Source organism: Idiotropiscis lumnitzeri, chromosome 3, assembly GCF_059441095.1.
Source record: "Idiotropiscis lumnitzeri isolate Australia: NSW breed Sydney's pygmy pipehorse chromosome 3, RoL_Ilum_1.0, whole genome shotgun sequence".
Classification (NCBI taxonomy): Eukaryota; Metazoa; Chordata; class Actinopteri; order Syngnathiformes; family Syngnathidae; genus Idiotropiscis; species Idiotropiscis lumnitzeri.
In genome coordinates this window covers 11,631,588-11,648,542 of record NC_142393.1, presented here as the reverse complement: position 1 = coordinate 11,648,542, position 16,955 = coordinate 11,631,588, and the positions used below count along the sequence as shown (strand labels likewise).

At 41.1% G+C, this 16,955-nt stretch overlaps 1 protein-coding gene across 1 annotated transcript; it reads right to left on the bottom strand.

Annotated features, from left to right (window-relative positions):
- Positions 1 to 4,097: 4,097 nt before the first annotated feature.
- znf217 (zinc finger protein 217) lies at positions 4,098 to 13,089 on the bottom strand. Its single transcript, XM_088292306.1, has 5 exons — positions 12,943 to 13,089; positions 6,770 to 8,106; positions 6,343 to 6,450; positions 4,726 to 6,006; positions 4,098 to 4,324 (listed from the first exon to the last, which is right to left on the bottom strand). Exons 1-5 carry the CDS (start codon positions 12,957 to 12,959, stop codon positions 4,245 to 4,247), a joined length of 2,823 nt encoding a protein of 940 aa, XP_088148432.1. The 5' UTR covers positions 12,960 to 13,089; the 3' UTR covers positions 4,098 to 4,244.
- Positions 13,090 to 16,955: the final 3,866 nt, after the last annotated feature.

Genomic DNA, 16,955 nt, shown 5'->3' with positions numbered 1-16,955 from the left:
GCAGGGCTTTGACGATCACAAGAGTTGAGAGGAAGAAGATAGAACACTTCCTCGGCCTTCAAAACGTGTACGTACCTCAGCTGGGGCCTCACACAACGAATGGACGCGTGCATGTTAACGCGAGCATAAAACGGCATTTGTCTTTGGAATGGTGCACTCCGAGGGGTCCAAACGCCAACGAGACCAAAGACGCTTGAGAAGGAGCTGTGAAGACCTCAGGTGCTTCATTCCCAAGTGATGAAATTGTTTTCGCTCTGAAAACACAGCTGGATCCAATTTGCAATTGCAGTCTAAGAATTACTATACTTTGTGGAGTTGGAGTTCTTAAAAGTGTGATTGTCTCTCTCTAATTGATATTGTGCCCCAATTACTTGTGTGGGTGTGCCATCCCTTGATGAGAAATGCACCCCCCCCCTCAAATTGATGCCTGTTTTTCCCGTCAAAAGAAAAAGTACAATTATTGTTTTAGTTCATGGTTACGACCGCACACGCAAAATAAACAGTTAACTGCTGAGCTCATTCGAACTCTGCTGCTAACCAAAACAGCAGCACCCACCGTAGCACAAAAGCAGTCTCTCAGAGATAAATTAAAGTGTTGAATCTTGCCACAGGTTGTAATCGAATCCCCTGCAGAGTATTAAAGTCGATTTCTTCAAACGTTCCAGTTGACGCTGACATCATCACTCCATTATGTTACGTTCCGGAAAACTACATTCGTTGATTATTGCCTGTGCGCAGACATTTTTCATAGTCTCTTTTTTTCACTTGATACAAAAGCTAGCATTATTCAATAGTTCACACGCGTTTGTACAAATAAAGACCTCCCTCCCATCTGCAATTGAGTAAATAAAAAGCAACTATTTGCAGAAATACAGTAATTAACTTTTATGATTACGATGTCTTTGCACCGGGTCTTAAGATGGAAGCAAACATGTGACACGGCACAATCTGTTGTTTCCTGATGTTTCAGTGCTGCAACAAATAAACTTGGACAACATTCAGAGTATCTTTGCCTACTTATACTCTAATCCATCATTAAAAAAATAACCCAAAAACATACCCTGGCGGACCTTGAGACGTGGAGTTGGCGGACGGATGTCATAAGTTGTTGTCGACTAGCGACGTGTTTGGGCAGTGCGGGGGAATATGAGGGTGATGCTAAGTGAAATGCTCATTTTGCGTTCGTGATTACAGAGGCCCATGGGCAATATGCACTAATGTGAGCTAATGCAATAGATTACACAGCGCTGGCCCAGGGGAGCAGACAGCAAACAGATGTGGTCTACTCAAAGGGAAGGGGGGCGCGTGGGTCAAAAAAAGCCCAAAGTTGAAAGTATTCATTGTGCTGAAGATTGTCCACAGTCATTTGTTCTTTACACGATCTTAAATCATGATGGAATCTGTCGTTTTGCAACAATAGTTGATAGTCCTTTCATATATATATATATATCTATATATAGATATATATAGATATATAGATATATATACATTTTTTAACTAATTAATTGCAAAAAAATCCATAATTATTTGCCTTTAAATGCCTTTTCTACTACTATTTTTTGTGAGGCTTTTACCAGGGATTTATTTGAATAATATATTGTAATTAATGTAAAATCACCAAATACGAAGTGTGTGATCCTTCAATGCCATTTAAACTGAATCATCTTTACAGGATTTTTTTTTAAGAAACAATTCTCAAAACTTACACGGTACATTTAGTTGTAAGCACCACACTCCAGCATTGTTGGTTTGCAAGGCCCAGTGGTAACTTAAGTAAGGTGTTTTGTTCTGAGATCATGTGCTAAAGATGTACAGCTAATTTGGAATTTGGCTTTCCAAGTTATGCAAATTAATGTTTGAAAAAAAATAAAACAGAGTGAAAGTATTTAATTGCATTAATTTTTTTTAAAATTAATCTTGAGTTAACGCTTTAATTTTGACAGCCAATGTACTGTTAATGTACTGTACTGGGATTTTGCAATTTGAATATTCATTTAATCCAGTGATTCTTTGCATACCACCAGAGGGAGAACACGTACCACTTTGAGGATCACTGATTTAGTCTTCAATGATGCTAAGACTTGCGAGAAAAATGCACTATGAGCGGGCACCTCGGCCTAGGTGCCGGCCTTCCCGGGCAACAGACATTAAGCAGTTGTTTGTCTGATCGTCATTTCTCAGAGGGCTGCCCAGTGAACCTTGGCCAGTGCAAAAGTGGATTGGCCGGGAGATTAAACCTCAAAACTGGCGCAATTCCACGGATGAAACCTGTTGGAGAGGCTTCTGAATTATTTGGCATCTGTTTTTCATTGTTTCGTTGTGTAATCAATAATTTCATGTCATTATTATTAGGAAGTAATGCCATGTCTGTTATGACACAACATGCACGCGGCTCAAAATGATGCCGTAGCAGATCTCGCGTGGACCCATTTCTTAAGGGGATTGTTTTTCCACCTTTTGACTTCCCCCTCCCCAAACAAGATAAAGAGGAGGGGGGGATAAAGGCTTAAGGGGAAGTAATGTGATTGGGCCATATACGCAAACTGCATCCATGAGAAAATGTCGGGAAAGTGACAGTTATCAAAATCGTCCTCTAGATCTGGTGGTAGCCATACCTGTACGCCACGTAGCTCCGCCCCTGGTTCAGTGTTACTTCTCCCAAGCATTTTACGTCACTTAACATATTTTTAACAGACCGACGCTTCAAACCATAACAGCACTTGTAGGTGGCTCATCAAAATCATCATTCAAGCCATTTAGCCTGTTGTCTAAAATCGCTCTGCCATGGTCAAATGACATAAAAACGTTTGTTCGCTGGTTGTGCTATCGGTGAACATTTCGCAGTCAGAATAACAGTTGCTAAAAGGTCAAAGTGAAATGTCCGGCAGTCTTGACAGAGATACACAGGTACTGGTGGAAGCCTTACGGTCAACAGCTATTCAGCAGGTCCACTACAGAGACGCTCCTGTCATAAGCAGACTAAAATATGGGGCAATTTATTTGTGTTAATGCAAACAAAATAAAATCAATGGTCTGTGCCAGCCTCCCTAGCGTCAACGGAGTCCTACATGGTGTTGGCCTGCAGGTCCATGGAGCTTTCTGCAGTACTGTACTTTGTAAATATTGCCCTCTAGTGGTGGATACCATGCAATCATTGCATTGTGTTGAGCATTGTTTTATTTTTGTTTAATTATACAAAACGTAGAACTAAATGTGCTTGTTCTGTGGCTGTCTAAATGTTGAACCTGACTAATGTAGAGTCACTACATCAAATAATACCATGTTAACCAATAATTGACATGCACCTCTTTGCCGCTTTTTTTTTATTATTCAAAAGTGTAGTACAAATCTCAAACAATAGATTTCCTTGTAATTCATTGTGAAACAAAAACATAACTTAATATCAATTCTTCAAAGTCATATAACATCTTGTAAATCTGACTTTGTCTGAACAATTTTATTCACATTGACAAAATAATTCTTATGGTAGTTGTTATGGCTGATTGCTCCATTGTGCGGCCCTGAGATCCCAGTCCCGTTTAATAATAACAAGCAGGCATGAACAACTGTTGTATAAAATTAAATACTTTAAAGAGTCTGCAAGACCCCCCCCCCTCCAAAAAAAAAGACTGAAAATGTGCCAGGGAACAACGTACAGCACGAACAACCAAATCTGAGGACCATTTGAAGGACAGTACCACCCAATTTGTGCCAATACTCTCGGTCAATTAGACAAACAAGTAGCACATCTTCAGGCGATTGAAGAAAAAAAAACAAAAAACATAAAACACTCTTGACGTACCATGTAATTCTACTCCAACTCAAAACTTTCACTTTGAGCTACCAAAGTTTGACAATAAGAACACACTACACTGTGGGGAGGGGCTTCGGAGAGGGGCTCCAATAATGAACAAAGGAGCAACATTCTGCACAGCATAGGTTAAATGGATATTATTTTTATGTGCTGAAAAGACACGAATGTTATATGGTGAACATTAGTGTGAGTCAGACCGGAATGAAAGCTTCTAGGCCTACAAATTGGAGTTAATTATTTTTTCAGCCTTGGGGGAAAAAAAAGAAAAATGTCCGACTGTCTCAAAAATAAGGTAGCAGCATATGAAAATAATTTCACATTTTCAAAGGGACCCATTTTCATCAGGCCAAAGGTGAAGAAAGATTTTGCAAGTCCTTCAGTGTGCTTTGACATTTTTGCGTTGTATTTATCAGACGTCCCATAGTGTTGATCAGGGGCTGGGGGCTGGAGGCTCTTTCCTGGGCCGGATGGGTCGAGTGGGTAAGTGCTGGAACAGCACACTGCTGCCCCCTGAGGAAAACATCTGGCATGTTATAGATCCACAACACGTGACCCGACTGTGGCCTAAGGATGCTTTCAGACAAGAACGTTTTAGTCTGTCTGAATTCTAACGCAATTTGATTCCTCCCCTTGGTACGGTTCAATTGATCAGGTGTGGACACAGTACTCAAATACGATGTTGCGCGGACATTAATCAACAGTATCTAATGAACTCTGATAAGAACTCAATCTGATCCAACTAAGAAGTGAATGAATCAATATAAGAGGAAGAGAACAAAGGTCACATGGACTGTAGTGATGTAAAAGAAGCAACTGGTGTGAAACGGGCCAAGTTAACAACTACTTGGGACGACAGAAATTGAATTCAAAAAGTGTGAAAGCATCCTAGGTAGCATTTGTAACCTACATACCTGCTCTTGGATTAGCCAGCCCTACGTGGTTTTGGTTCGTCGGGCCGCCATGGTAAAGAGATGCCAGGTTGTTGGGGGTGCAGGAACGCAGGAGGTTCATCATGTTCCAGTCCGCGTCCAAACCTCCTCCATGGGCCGTACTCTTTATTGGAGCCAAGATGCCCGCAGGTGACGTAGCTTTAACGCCATTCCCTTGGAGACGCAGCGTGATGCGTCCGTCAGTCGTCGGTGGTCCTCCAAAGTCAATGTCCATGCCCCCTGTAGGTAGAATTTGCTTGAACCGCTTGCTGGATGGCTCGCCAGTCTGGGGCAGGCTTCCGAACTGGCTGGATAGGAACAGGTGGGCGGCGTCAGATTGCCACATGGCCGCGCTTCTCTCAGGGAAACACCTCTCGGCCGCTGCCACTTTGGTGAAGGTGGCCTGTTGCTCAGTTTGGTACACGCCTGCTAGGTTGGATTTCCTCACTGGGTCAGACTGTGACTCCCCATTTTGCCTGAAACGCTTTCTCTCGTGGGGACTAACGTAAAGAGGTGCACGGAGCTGCTTCGGAGCATGAGGTAGATTGGCGGGCATCGTTTCTTTGGGTTTGGTCGGCGGAGGAGGCGGGGACTTAGTTCGGCGAGGATGTCGCCTGTCAATCATAGCAAGCGGGATGACGTCTTTCCCTTGGAGTGCAGGTGGGCAGCCTGTGAGGCGTCTCTGCTTGCCATGAGTATTCTTTCTTGCACCACCACACTTATCTTTGTGAGTCAGCCTTTTGTGCATAATCAGAACCTCCGGGTAAATGGTTTTATACGTGCAAAATGAACACACAGATGGAATTAACACGCTTCTGGGTTGGGTGCTGGCAGGGACGGAGAGACACACTTTTGAGGACAGATTTAATGGGGCCTCGCAGTTCTCGTCTTTTATCTCCTCCTTCTCCACCTTCAGATTAACAGCTACAGGGCACTTTATGGTCACATTCTCAGTTGCGGTCAAAGCTTGATTAGCAATTACTTTTTCATGCTCGTCATCGTTCTGCACAGCCACTTTGTCAAGCTCGCCATCGAGGCTTTGCAATTTATCCTGCTGTTCTCCCTTCGCCACAGGAACCCAAAGTTTGCTTGTTTTCACTGCTGAATTTTCTTTTCGGTCACTCGGGGAGGGTAAGGAAATCTCGGGTTTGGTTGGGATCTCCACGTAAGGTTTGTCCTTGTGGCGCCTTTCCAGGTGATATTTCAGCGATGTCCTCTGGGCGGCAGCATAGTCGCAATAAATGCACTTGTAGGGTTTTTCGCCTGACAAAATGAGATGGATAAAAGAATGAACAGAGCAAATTAGTATTCACTTTAAAGTAGACAGACAACATTTTAAAGTCAGGTGATTCAGGATCAAACTTGAACTGAAATATCCTGAGATGGAAACAATATGGGTCATCGTCAAACTTGGGTAAATGCTGCGAGCAAGTTAAGTGTGTTTTGCTTTATCTTTGTGCCTTTTATGATGGCAAAGAAGAAAATTGGGATGGAAGTTATTTTCACTTGCCAGTACAGTTCAAAGTTAAATAATGGTGACATATAGAGAATATTTCAAATTTCCATTGTAAAAATTCAAATGGGCTGAATGTACGTTACCTGTGTGAGTCCTCAGGTGCACTGTGAGGTAATAGCTTGAGCGAAATGATTTGCCACAAAAGCTGCAGTGTTTCGATCGCTCTTTAGATTGGTAGAAGCCATCCTCGCCTTTAAAGAAGAGAACACATGACTGGAATTAAACAGGATTCAAAAAGCTCAGACCTCCATATAGCTAGAACAAAAAAAAAAACGCCAGACATGGGTGGGGTACGCCTTCCTAGCTTAGCGACGATATGATACATGGAAGAAACACGGCAGCAAACAGACAAAATATGACAGCAATATTTTTACAGTTGTTCAGATCTTACAAAAAAAGTTTGGGATTTCCATGTTCCACTTCATTTGTTGCTCGTCAAGTCATGTTACTTGAGGGAAAATCTTTCGATGGTGCACACAGACAAAGATAGAGGAATGGAAAAATAGATACCTGTGTCAAAGCCTGCCTCAGCTCCGTCCACAATGAAAGCTGCTGAACCTGCTCTAGACAACGTTCCCTCAGTGGGCAAGGTGGGGCTCTCCTCTCCGCCTCCCTCGCGCTTGTGTACCCTGGAGTGAAGTACTAACTGGTGGTAGGTCTTAAAGCTTCGCTGGCATTCCTCACACGTGGTGGGCCTCTCAATGTCTTTGTTCTTTTGCATCAGGGACCTCCGCGGTCCTAGGATTGCTGCCATGGCCTGCTGCTGAGATCTGAGCTCTCGACTGAGAACCTCTTTGATATTCTTGTCTCCTTGCCCATCAGACCAGGAAGTGCTCATCTGCTCCTTATCTGAGCTGCACTCCTCATTGTCTGTGCTGGCCTCCGGGCCCATCTCTTTCGTAGTAATAGGGCCAACCGCAATCTTGCCCCTTGTGGCCAATTGCCAGGCCTGAAATGTGTTATAAGGATCCAGTTGAGGAATCCATTTTGACGTTCTTTCAGGCTGCAAAGATTCGCCTGCAAGATGAGGCTTGAGATTGAGACTTTGAAAAAAACTCTGTTTGCTCAGAGGTTCGGTCGCAGTGCCCTTTGACTCAGAGTCTTCATCTTTGTCAGTCCCCACCTCTCGATTGTGTACTTTACTATGTTCGACCAAGCTGCTGTGGTCTGGGAAGAAAAACCCACAAACCATGCACATTTTATAAGCAGTGACCACAGGCGCCGACACGGGCTCTTGGACCACGCCGTTGATAGTGACAGGGCCCTCCTGGTCTTGCAGAGCCTTGCTCTTGGCTCCTGACTTCCCGTGCATCTTCATGTGGTTCTTGAGGAACCAGGGCTCTCTGAACCGCCGCCCACACACATTACAGCAATAGGTGAAGTAGTCCTTGTGCTTCCTCAGGTGGGTCTCCAGCTCGCTAGCATCCTGCGACACCAGGCCGCACACGATGCAGGTGTGGACCTCCTCTTTGTCCAGCGGCAAGCCGTTTGGTTTGGCACGGGTTCTCTGCCCCGGGATCCGAAATTCTGCTTCAATTCTGAGCACGGCTGGCTCAGAGAAAGTTGTGGAGTGTTGTGTTAGTACGTGATGCCCCACCTCTTCCTGGTGATTGAACGTCTTGTCGCAGAACATGCAAGACGCCGGAGACTCATTTGCTTCGCATTGTGCCACACTCTTTGAGGGGTAGGTGGCGTGAGGAGTCATGCTCGAACCGGATCCCGGGATGCTGGCACTGTTGCTAGTCAAACTGTCTTGGGGGAGTCCCTCCGGGCTCTCCACAAACGGCAGCAGAGACTGAGTTGGCATTGTGGGATGGAGCAACAGTGCAGCGAAGATTACTGGGAATCTGCAAGTAAAAAGGACAGTTGTTCTTGTCACAAGAAAAATTGCCATCCAATGTTGTGAAAGAGGAAATGAACGTTTATAGCAGCTAGGTTCAGACAGAAATGTGAGACTACTCATTTTATGCTAACAATACATACATAGAATAACCCCTAAATATATTTTATAAGCTTCTTTTCAAAGACCTCTGAGCTGTGCAGTTACATTAGCACACAAATGTAGACATGTTCAAAAGAAATATTTTCATTTTTCACAGTAGGAGATAAAAAACTGGACCAAATGCGAGTCAAGTAACCTACACACAATTAAAAAATGAATGTACAATATGTAAAGAGTCACTTGGACAATGTATTCCCTAAATTAAGAACAAAACAAACCTTGCTCATATCATCACCTTCATAAAATAATGGCCCAAGTAATTTGTTTCTGTTTTTGGAGAAAACATGAATCACTGATTTAATTTCCTTTCAGGGTAATCTGTTCTATTTTAGCAGAGGTGGCCAGCATCATAAGGTTTGTGACGTATATATATTTTTTTGGCAAGCGGTGTCAAACTCATTTTTGTGGATGGGCCAGATCATACTTATGGTTTCCCTCAGAGGGCCGTTATGACGTTACTGCGTCCCGAAACAAACTGATGGGTTAGCGAGTTTTGAAATCAGAAGCCAGGAAATAATTGTTTGTTCAACAATTTATTTTAAAGGGGGAATATTGCTAACAAAACGACAATATCTCAGATCTCAATGTTGTTAAAAGTGAAATGTGTTAGAAACAGGGAGTTGACACACATGATTTCTCCTTTGCGGGCCACATAAAATCAGGTCGGGGCCAGATCTGGCCCCCGGGCCTTGAGTTTGACACCTGTGTTTTAAGGTGACAATATAAAAAATGTTTGCATTAAAATTACCCCCGCTACCATTTCCCCCCCACAAAGACACAAAGCCAGCCTTGCATGAAAGCCACATAATATTGATTAGCTACGTTTCTGCACTTGTTGATCTTAATTTGATTTCAATTTGCCAGCTGCCTGTCATGTAATTGGCCCAAAGATGGAGTAACTGGACCAGCCAGTTATACTGTAAGCACTGAACACGTGACAATATTTAACCTCCAATTGTGACACATCACAATTAAATGTTATTTAATGTTTATTTATTTTCACACGTGCTTCTATCCATTGTTCCATTCACAGGAGCAAATCAAAGATCACGCAGCACCCAAAATGTCACTTTTAATTAAGAACTACCCACACAACGGCAGATTTTTAAAAAAAAAACGGAAATTGTGGAACAGTGGAACCTCTGCAGTTGGACAACAACAACGCCACACAATTTGACCAAGAATTCTAGAGAAAACTACAACTCACACTAAACATGTTTGGAACAAAATTGTAAAATGGCATCTTTTCACTTGGAAATTATAACATTAATTTTGTGCAACAACCACCAACTCATATTAGCCAATCTGAGTTAGGACTCTCAAACATATAAATTAATTGGAAGAAGAATATTATTGACAGTGATGTAGAATGATACAAAGATGACTTGTATTACACCCAATAAGCACAGTATATAAAACTGTAGATTTGCATACAGTATTATCGGGCCAAATATTCTTGGCCCTCTTTCCTCCACCGTGCAGGAAACACAAATGTTACTAACATTAGGGCCGATATTGACATTTTTCCTAGTCGCTTTTTGGGGGGGGCAGGAAATAGTTGCTCGACGGGTTGGAAATGTCACTCAATATTATGAATAATAATAATAATAATAATAATAATAATAATAATATCACATTTATAATTGCACTTTTCCAGACACTCAAAGACACTTTACAATGGATATATTATTCATGTGCTCACACATTCCCACTCCGGTGAAGGTAAACTTCGGATGTAATCACACTGGATGAAAAAGGAAAGGTGACTGCCAGTGTGCGTCTACAGCTCCTCCGACCACCACCAAACATTCACACCCAGCCGTAACCTAGTGTGAGTGGCACTGGAAGTACGGCTGTTGAATTGTCTTGCCCAAGGACTCGACAACAAACATTCAGACCAGGATTCGAATAGTCAACCCTCAAACATCGCAGACACCAGCTCACTACCTTGCTTGTACTAGCGTCTACACGTCGTCACATAAAATATAAGCACAACTTAAAAAAAAACGTTTCACATACTTTAACTTTCACTTTAATTTCATAGTCATTGTAAACACAGGCCAGAGACTGTTGGCGGGCCAGATGTGGGCCCTGGGCCGTACTTTGCCCAGGCCTGATAAAAATCATCCCCTTTTATCAAAGCTTCTTTTCAGCTGCTTTTATTTGATTTTGCTCTTCACAGTGGTTAACCTCATTTTACACAATCATGAAATGGTTAGAAGAAGAAAAATAAAAAGATCACCAATCCCATCAGAAGATGAACCGGCCCAACCCAAGTGGTGCCAAAATGTGCAAAAGTAGATGCCCATATAAAAAGCGCTGGGAAGGAAATAACAATTAAACCCTATAAATTATGCCCAAAACACTGATAAACATTGATAACACAGGGGAAAAATATTGAAAAGTATTTTAAAAAACATTGAAGGAAAAAAAAAAGATAATCTGTTGAGAAACCTTGGATAATTAATGGTGGTAGCACAAAATGTGCCTGGAGTGAACGAGATTGCGTTTGCTGTATTGTCCTGTTGTAGATATGATCAATGGCTCCATTGATCGATTGACAATTTATGACATTACAACCGATCACAGATTTTATATGAAATAAAAAATAGCTACCCAGCCGATCCGATATGTTTAAAGTCTAGTTTATTTTACTGCAAGGAGACTGTGTCGCTTGCTCCACTTATTGCGTCTGCTAATCAATACCCATACCGCTTTCCTATCTCTGGTACAATACTGCAAATACAGTGCCTCTCAACTTAAGTCTCAAACGTAGCAATGTTTCAGAATACTCAGAATATTCAGAGTTAAGCATTACAATGCAAAAAAAACACTACAGAAAACGAAATAAGGCTGCAGCATCGGACTAGGAGCACAGGTGATTTTTTTTTTTCACCACCCACATTTCCACGAGATCAGACCTTGGTAAACGCCATTGCATTGTCTACAATTTTACAGTTCTAAAGTTAAATTAAAGTTGAAAAAGATTGTTAAAAATAGACAAAATGACTTGTTGAGACTCCGTAAATAGTATGTGTAGTAAATAAGTTATTCAAATAGGCAAATTGCACCATCTTGTGATCAGTTTATTTCAACTCATCGCTTTACCTAAGAAAAATGCACAATAAATTACTGCTAGTTGTGGGAAGTATCAAAGCACAAATACTTAGTTAGTGTAATTAAGTCGAGTTTTCTGGTATCTGTACCATACTTGAATACTGTAATAGATAATCTCACTGCTTTGTACTTTACTTGCTACATTTGAAATCTGATCAAGATTTTCTACTCCTTACTTGGTCAAAATAGGCTTGTTAGTTTTTTCAACCCTTTGCGGATGACGACACGACCGCACTTGAGAGCTTGATTTGATTGATAGACCCAAAACGACACAATTTAGTAGATGAAATCACAGTTTGTGTATTATTTTTTTAGTTGTTACCTTTAACGAAATGTATCCAGCATCGCGTACGTTTCTAAAAGGGAAAACTGTGTTTTATGTGCAGGTTTTTGATGTCCTCGTGCAGTTCTCAAAATGGGTATTGTATATAATTGATAATAAAAAAAAAAATCATTTAATTTTTGTACTAAATCACATTTAACATAGTGTACTTTTTTACTTGCTTAACTTAAGAACAAGTGTTGAATGAGTATTTTTACTTTAGCAATGCTCAGTATCGAATGGTTCTGATCTTCAAAACATACCCAGTGTCAACCTTCCAAAGATGTTACAAATATTTGATGACGTCATAAAATGGGGCGATAAGTCAGTCAATAAACGTTCAAAAGCGTCAAGCGTTCTTAGGTATGCTCACATAATTCAAACATTACAGTACTCATTCACATCATGTGCACAGCTATAAACGCCCCCCCCCCTCGCCCGGAAACTTGCCAAGTAGGAGCAAACAATTCTTATTGTAACATGCACGTCCAAGGTGAACAAGAGCAACTGTCACGAACACTTTTTGCTTTATAGTCACCTTCTTAAACAGGAAGCTGTCTTCGTTGCTACGTTTTATTCGGCGCACGAGCCCCGAGAATAAACGTTTGTTAAGAAACGTCCTATTACGTTTGTATTATCTGTCTCTTGTGTACACCATGTTGAAATATTTCCTCAATCAAATGCATCTCACACACTGTAGAAAGACAAACCTTTTTTTGCAATACGTGTACTTACTTTGGGCGTATCTGTCGTGCGTTCAAGATCCAAACAACTTAACCGTCAACAAGTTGTTTTTTATACATTTTTTTTTAAAGGAAGAAACAATACCCGAACCACTCTCCTCTCCCGTTTCCGGTTTAATAACACCGACTATTTTGTCCTTTTTTTATAATCTATTGTTTTTGTTGGAGTGATCTTTTCAAAGTTTACTTTGATGCCGTCTGTCCTGCTCGTCTCACCTTTCCACCCCCAACAAATTGTTCAATCATTTTAGTCAGCCGTTGGGGAGAAGATGAGGCGCGTGCGCGACAGCCCCCCCCCCACCTCTTCCCTTTCTCCTCCTCCCGCCTCCTTGTTTCCTAACCTAACCTCACCTCACGCGCACGCGCGTCTTGCCTCTGAAGAGGAGTGATGTCACGTGGTTGCGACTAACAGCTGAGATGAAAGTAAAACAGACAACTGCAACTCAATTGAAAAAAATGCAGTTTATGATGTGTTTGATCTACTTATAAAATGAGTTACCCAGTGCTTGTTGCCATGTCGACGTCACGATATTCATCAGCTGCGAACGAGCGACTAATCAAGTTTGTATCTGCTCAAATAGATCCCCCTCTCTCTCCCATCGCCGCCCCATACAGTCATATTTAGCGTATTTGTACTAATTCTAAAGGATGTTTAAATGTAAAAGTGCGCGTTAATAACTTCATTTGAGAAGGTGTAAGTTACCTTTTAAAGCGCTGTTGCTCCTCTTCCTCTTTTTCTTCTTCTTTAAGGCACCATGTGGGGGTGGGGGAGGGGCAACCTCCAACTTTTTCACAGTTACATGAGGAGGAGTTTTTTGTTTTTTTTTGCAGAAGCAGGTTGGTTGAGTGAGTCTGCTTCCTCCTATTTCGCGACCTCGAGCTACAATAATGACAAAAAAACAAATCAGTTGATACAAGTAGACGTGATGATAATGTAAATATGACCACTTGTGGAAGTTTTGAATGAAGCTTGTGGTACAACATTGTCAAGGGAATAAAACCAGGAACATGTTGGGGGTTTTTTTGTTTTTGTTTTTTTTTAAATGAGATACTGTACAGTAAAGAGAGTGCAACGTGAAGAGAAGCAGCCCTTCCTCCACCTCTCAAAGCAGCCAGACAGCAGGCATTGATAGCGCTTTAAAAGCCACATGCATACAATGATACAATCAATGAGTATATTCAGCTGAACACACGACTCACAGCCTGGGTGCCTGAAGGAAAAGAAGAGCATTATGTGGAAGCACGCCCAGCTGAGGAACTACAACAAAGAGCATTTGTGAGCCCATAGTACATTAGTTTACTGTAACATCTTCAGTTCATCTTTTGTTAGCCATCATTTTTCACTGGATGAAAAAGTGGATTTGTTGCAATCACCCAGCGGGTGTTGCTGAAATATGTAAATGTCATGCGCTAGTGCTATAATGTACAAACATCTGCATAAAAGCTATGCATTGCAATAAAGCAGCTCAGTAAGCACATAAAGGGAAAGTACTACAAAGTTGTGGTATGAACTACATTTGAAATCACAAAATTGGTTATTCTAGTCATAATAGAAATTAGTAAGAAGAAGAACAAAACTCAATGTCATACAAGTTGCAAAAGTTACAGTCCATAGTTGATACCAAGTTCATGTATTTAACTTTTTTCACATGAATTAAAAAAAAAAACTAAAAATCTCAATGTGCCACAAAGTAGCGCATTTGCCAAAATGTATATATTTTCCCGATTGTTAGTCATTTATTTGTGTCCTTTTATTAACATTTATATGTTTATTTCATGTTGTTCCAACAAACATCTCAGCAAAAGCGATTACACAAAAACAACACCGCCTCTCACCTTTCTCACACACTTTACATATGTTTACAGAAAACAAATATTCTTTTATTTACCTCGACTAGTATTCAATAGTGCCAATGGAAACAGACTCACTGTTATTTACTTTCATCTGACTGTATTGTTTTTATTTTTGACTTTCTAAAAGGTGCAAAACAGCAAACACAAAGTTGGAGTTATGCACCCTAATAAGAAATCGATGTATGCAAAGGGCCATGTGTTTTTTGTTCTGGCTTGTCAGGAGCAGCTGACTTCTTTGTTCTCCTCCAGTTTCATGACCCCAACCCCCCTTCTTATAATGGCTCCTCAAAAAGAGAGTGATAGTATAAGATCTTTTTCCACACCCATGTAGGCTCCATTGTTTCCAACATGCAACCAGCTGTTGAGGTGCCAATCACTGGAAACTCTTGAATCCGACTTTTTTCAGAAGCACATCTGGATATCGATACATTTGTGCATAGTAGTTGCGAAACAACTACAAATGACAATGGAACCTGATGAGATATAAATGCCGGCAAATCTGGTTTGAACTTGGTTTGACACTGATATGATCCTGCATACTCAAAGCAAATGCAAGAATTAATGTTGTCAATCAAATAATAAATCGCAAACTTCCATGCAAATAAACTGTAAGACCAAAATAAAAGTAAATTAAAAAATTTTCATCAAATGATACTTTATTTTTAGTTTTATAAGTCATTTTGTGCAATTTGGCATCATACTGTATATCTAAGTGACAAAGTTATTTGGATTTGGGTTTGCAATTAAATTGCATTCCATGAGAATATCACCTGTGGTTCTACAATCTCCATGAATCTTTTATGAGAGTATTTTTAAGTCTATACCAGGTGTGGGCAAACTACGGCCCGGGGGCCACATGCGGCCCGTTAAACGTTTTAATCCGGCCTGCCAAACTTGAAAAAAATTAAATGAATAAACCTTGTTAATGTTTTATTTTATAAATACTCTGGCGTGTCAAACACATATTTTGTTGTAATGCTTTTGTTAATTTTCATTTAAAATTAAATGTTTTTTTTTTTCTCCGATGAGGTGAGGTGACCAAAACACTCCATCTATCCACTCCTGGTCTGGCCCCTCTGTCTAATTTTAGAACCCATTGTGTCCCGCCAATAAAGAAGTTTGCCCACTCCTGGTCTATTCTGTTGTTTTAAGACTGACTCCAATAAAATGTCATTTTCAGGATTATTTCTAGGCTTTCAAAGGTTCTCTTTGGTATCAACTTGGGATGCTTTTTGTTGTCCCATTTAAAGAGCATCGCCATGACAATGCTGCCCAAAATCAGCCTTCAGGCCCTGCTGTTTTGAGCCTGGTCTGGAGAAGATCTCATGCAAAAAATTTGTAACCAGTTCCTCTCATTTGGCCCCCAGAATCATCTCCACACTAGCAGGTGGGTTTATTAGCTGCGAACCGTGTCGTGAGGCACATTGAGGGCGGCAGGAGGCCTCCACGCAGGCCTGCCTGCCCAATGCGCCTCATGTCCTGGGATGAACCTCAGTACTATGGGCCATGTGGCTGATGTAATCCTTTGCATGATTAATTCCATAGACACAACCATACCACAGCTCCATTCAAATGTCACAGCTTGTTGAAATTGTCCATGAGGAGATTTGTTTGCTAACGAATCAGGGACGGTGCAACACCGGGGCTAGGGGGTGCTATAGTCCCATCAGAAATCTGTATCGCCCCAGTTAAGCTCCGCTGGCATTTTATTTGATAACAGTATGTGTACTGGACAGTGTATATGTATGTAGCTTACCACTGGGGCATACCATCATCAAAGGCAATTGTGTGCATTCTTTGATAACACCTCGTCATAAGTCTGAGCTCTTGTCATGAAGATCAATGCAATATTCACTGAAAAAATTGTCAAATGTGCTATCGTGTGGACATGCATTTCCTGATGCACATCTTTAATCCTTTTAAAAAATCAATTTGAAAGATCCCCGTTTGGTCAACGAAACTCCCCTCCACAAATATATCACTGTCCTGTGAAACACACTTATGTCCATTTTTTATTTAAATTTTTTTCCGTTCAGCATTATAGACATGAAAAAAATGACAAAATCGGACCTACTTGTTTGTGTATTCATAAACCAAGGCGTGGGCAAACTACGGCCCGGGGGCCACATGCGGCCTATCAAACGTTTTAATCCGGCCCGCCGAACTTTTAAGAAATTAAATGTATAAACCTTGTTAATGTTTTATTTCAAAATACTGTGTTTTTTTCAAAGACATAATGTTGTAATGCTTCTGTTCAATTCCATTTAAAATGAAAAAAGTATTTTTTTTTTTCTATGATGAGGTGAAGTTACCAAAACACTCCATCCATCTGCTCCTGGTCCGGCCCCTCTGTCCAATTTTCGAACCCATTGTGGCCCGCCAATCAAAAAGTTTGCCCAACCCTGCGTTAACCTAAGAAGCATATTATCTACGAAAAAGCAGCCAAGTAACGCAACTAAATAAACATCTGAGTTCATGTTGTTTTCTTGCTGCTGTCCATCAGCAATCCAAAAGAATCAAACAATGACTATGAATTTACAGCAAGTGATTGATGCATCACACTTTCTCACAAGTTCAGCAATCACATATGCATAATCGTCGCGTCATGTTCTTACCATCGTCCAAGCCCAATGACTCACTGTGTGTTGTTTTAAGAAG

What these genes read in the sequence shown, in the direction of transcription:
- znf217 (XM_088292306.1), bottom strand. An exon ending in TGAGGCAGGCTTTGACACAG is followed by an intron (nt 6,451 to 6,769) that starts GTATCTATTTTT and finishes TCTTCTTTAAAG; the next exon opens with GCGAGGATGGCTTCTACCAA. An exon ending in GCTGGCTAATCCAAGAGCAG is followed by an intron (nt 4,325 to 4,725) that starts GTATGTAGGTTA and finishes TGTTTTCCTCAG; the next exon opens with GGGGCAGCAGTGTGCTGTTC.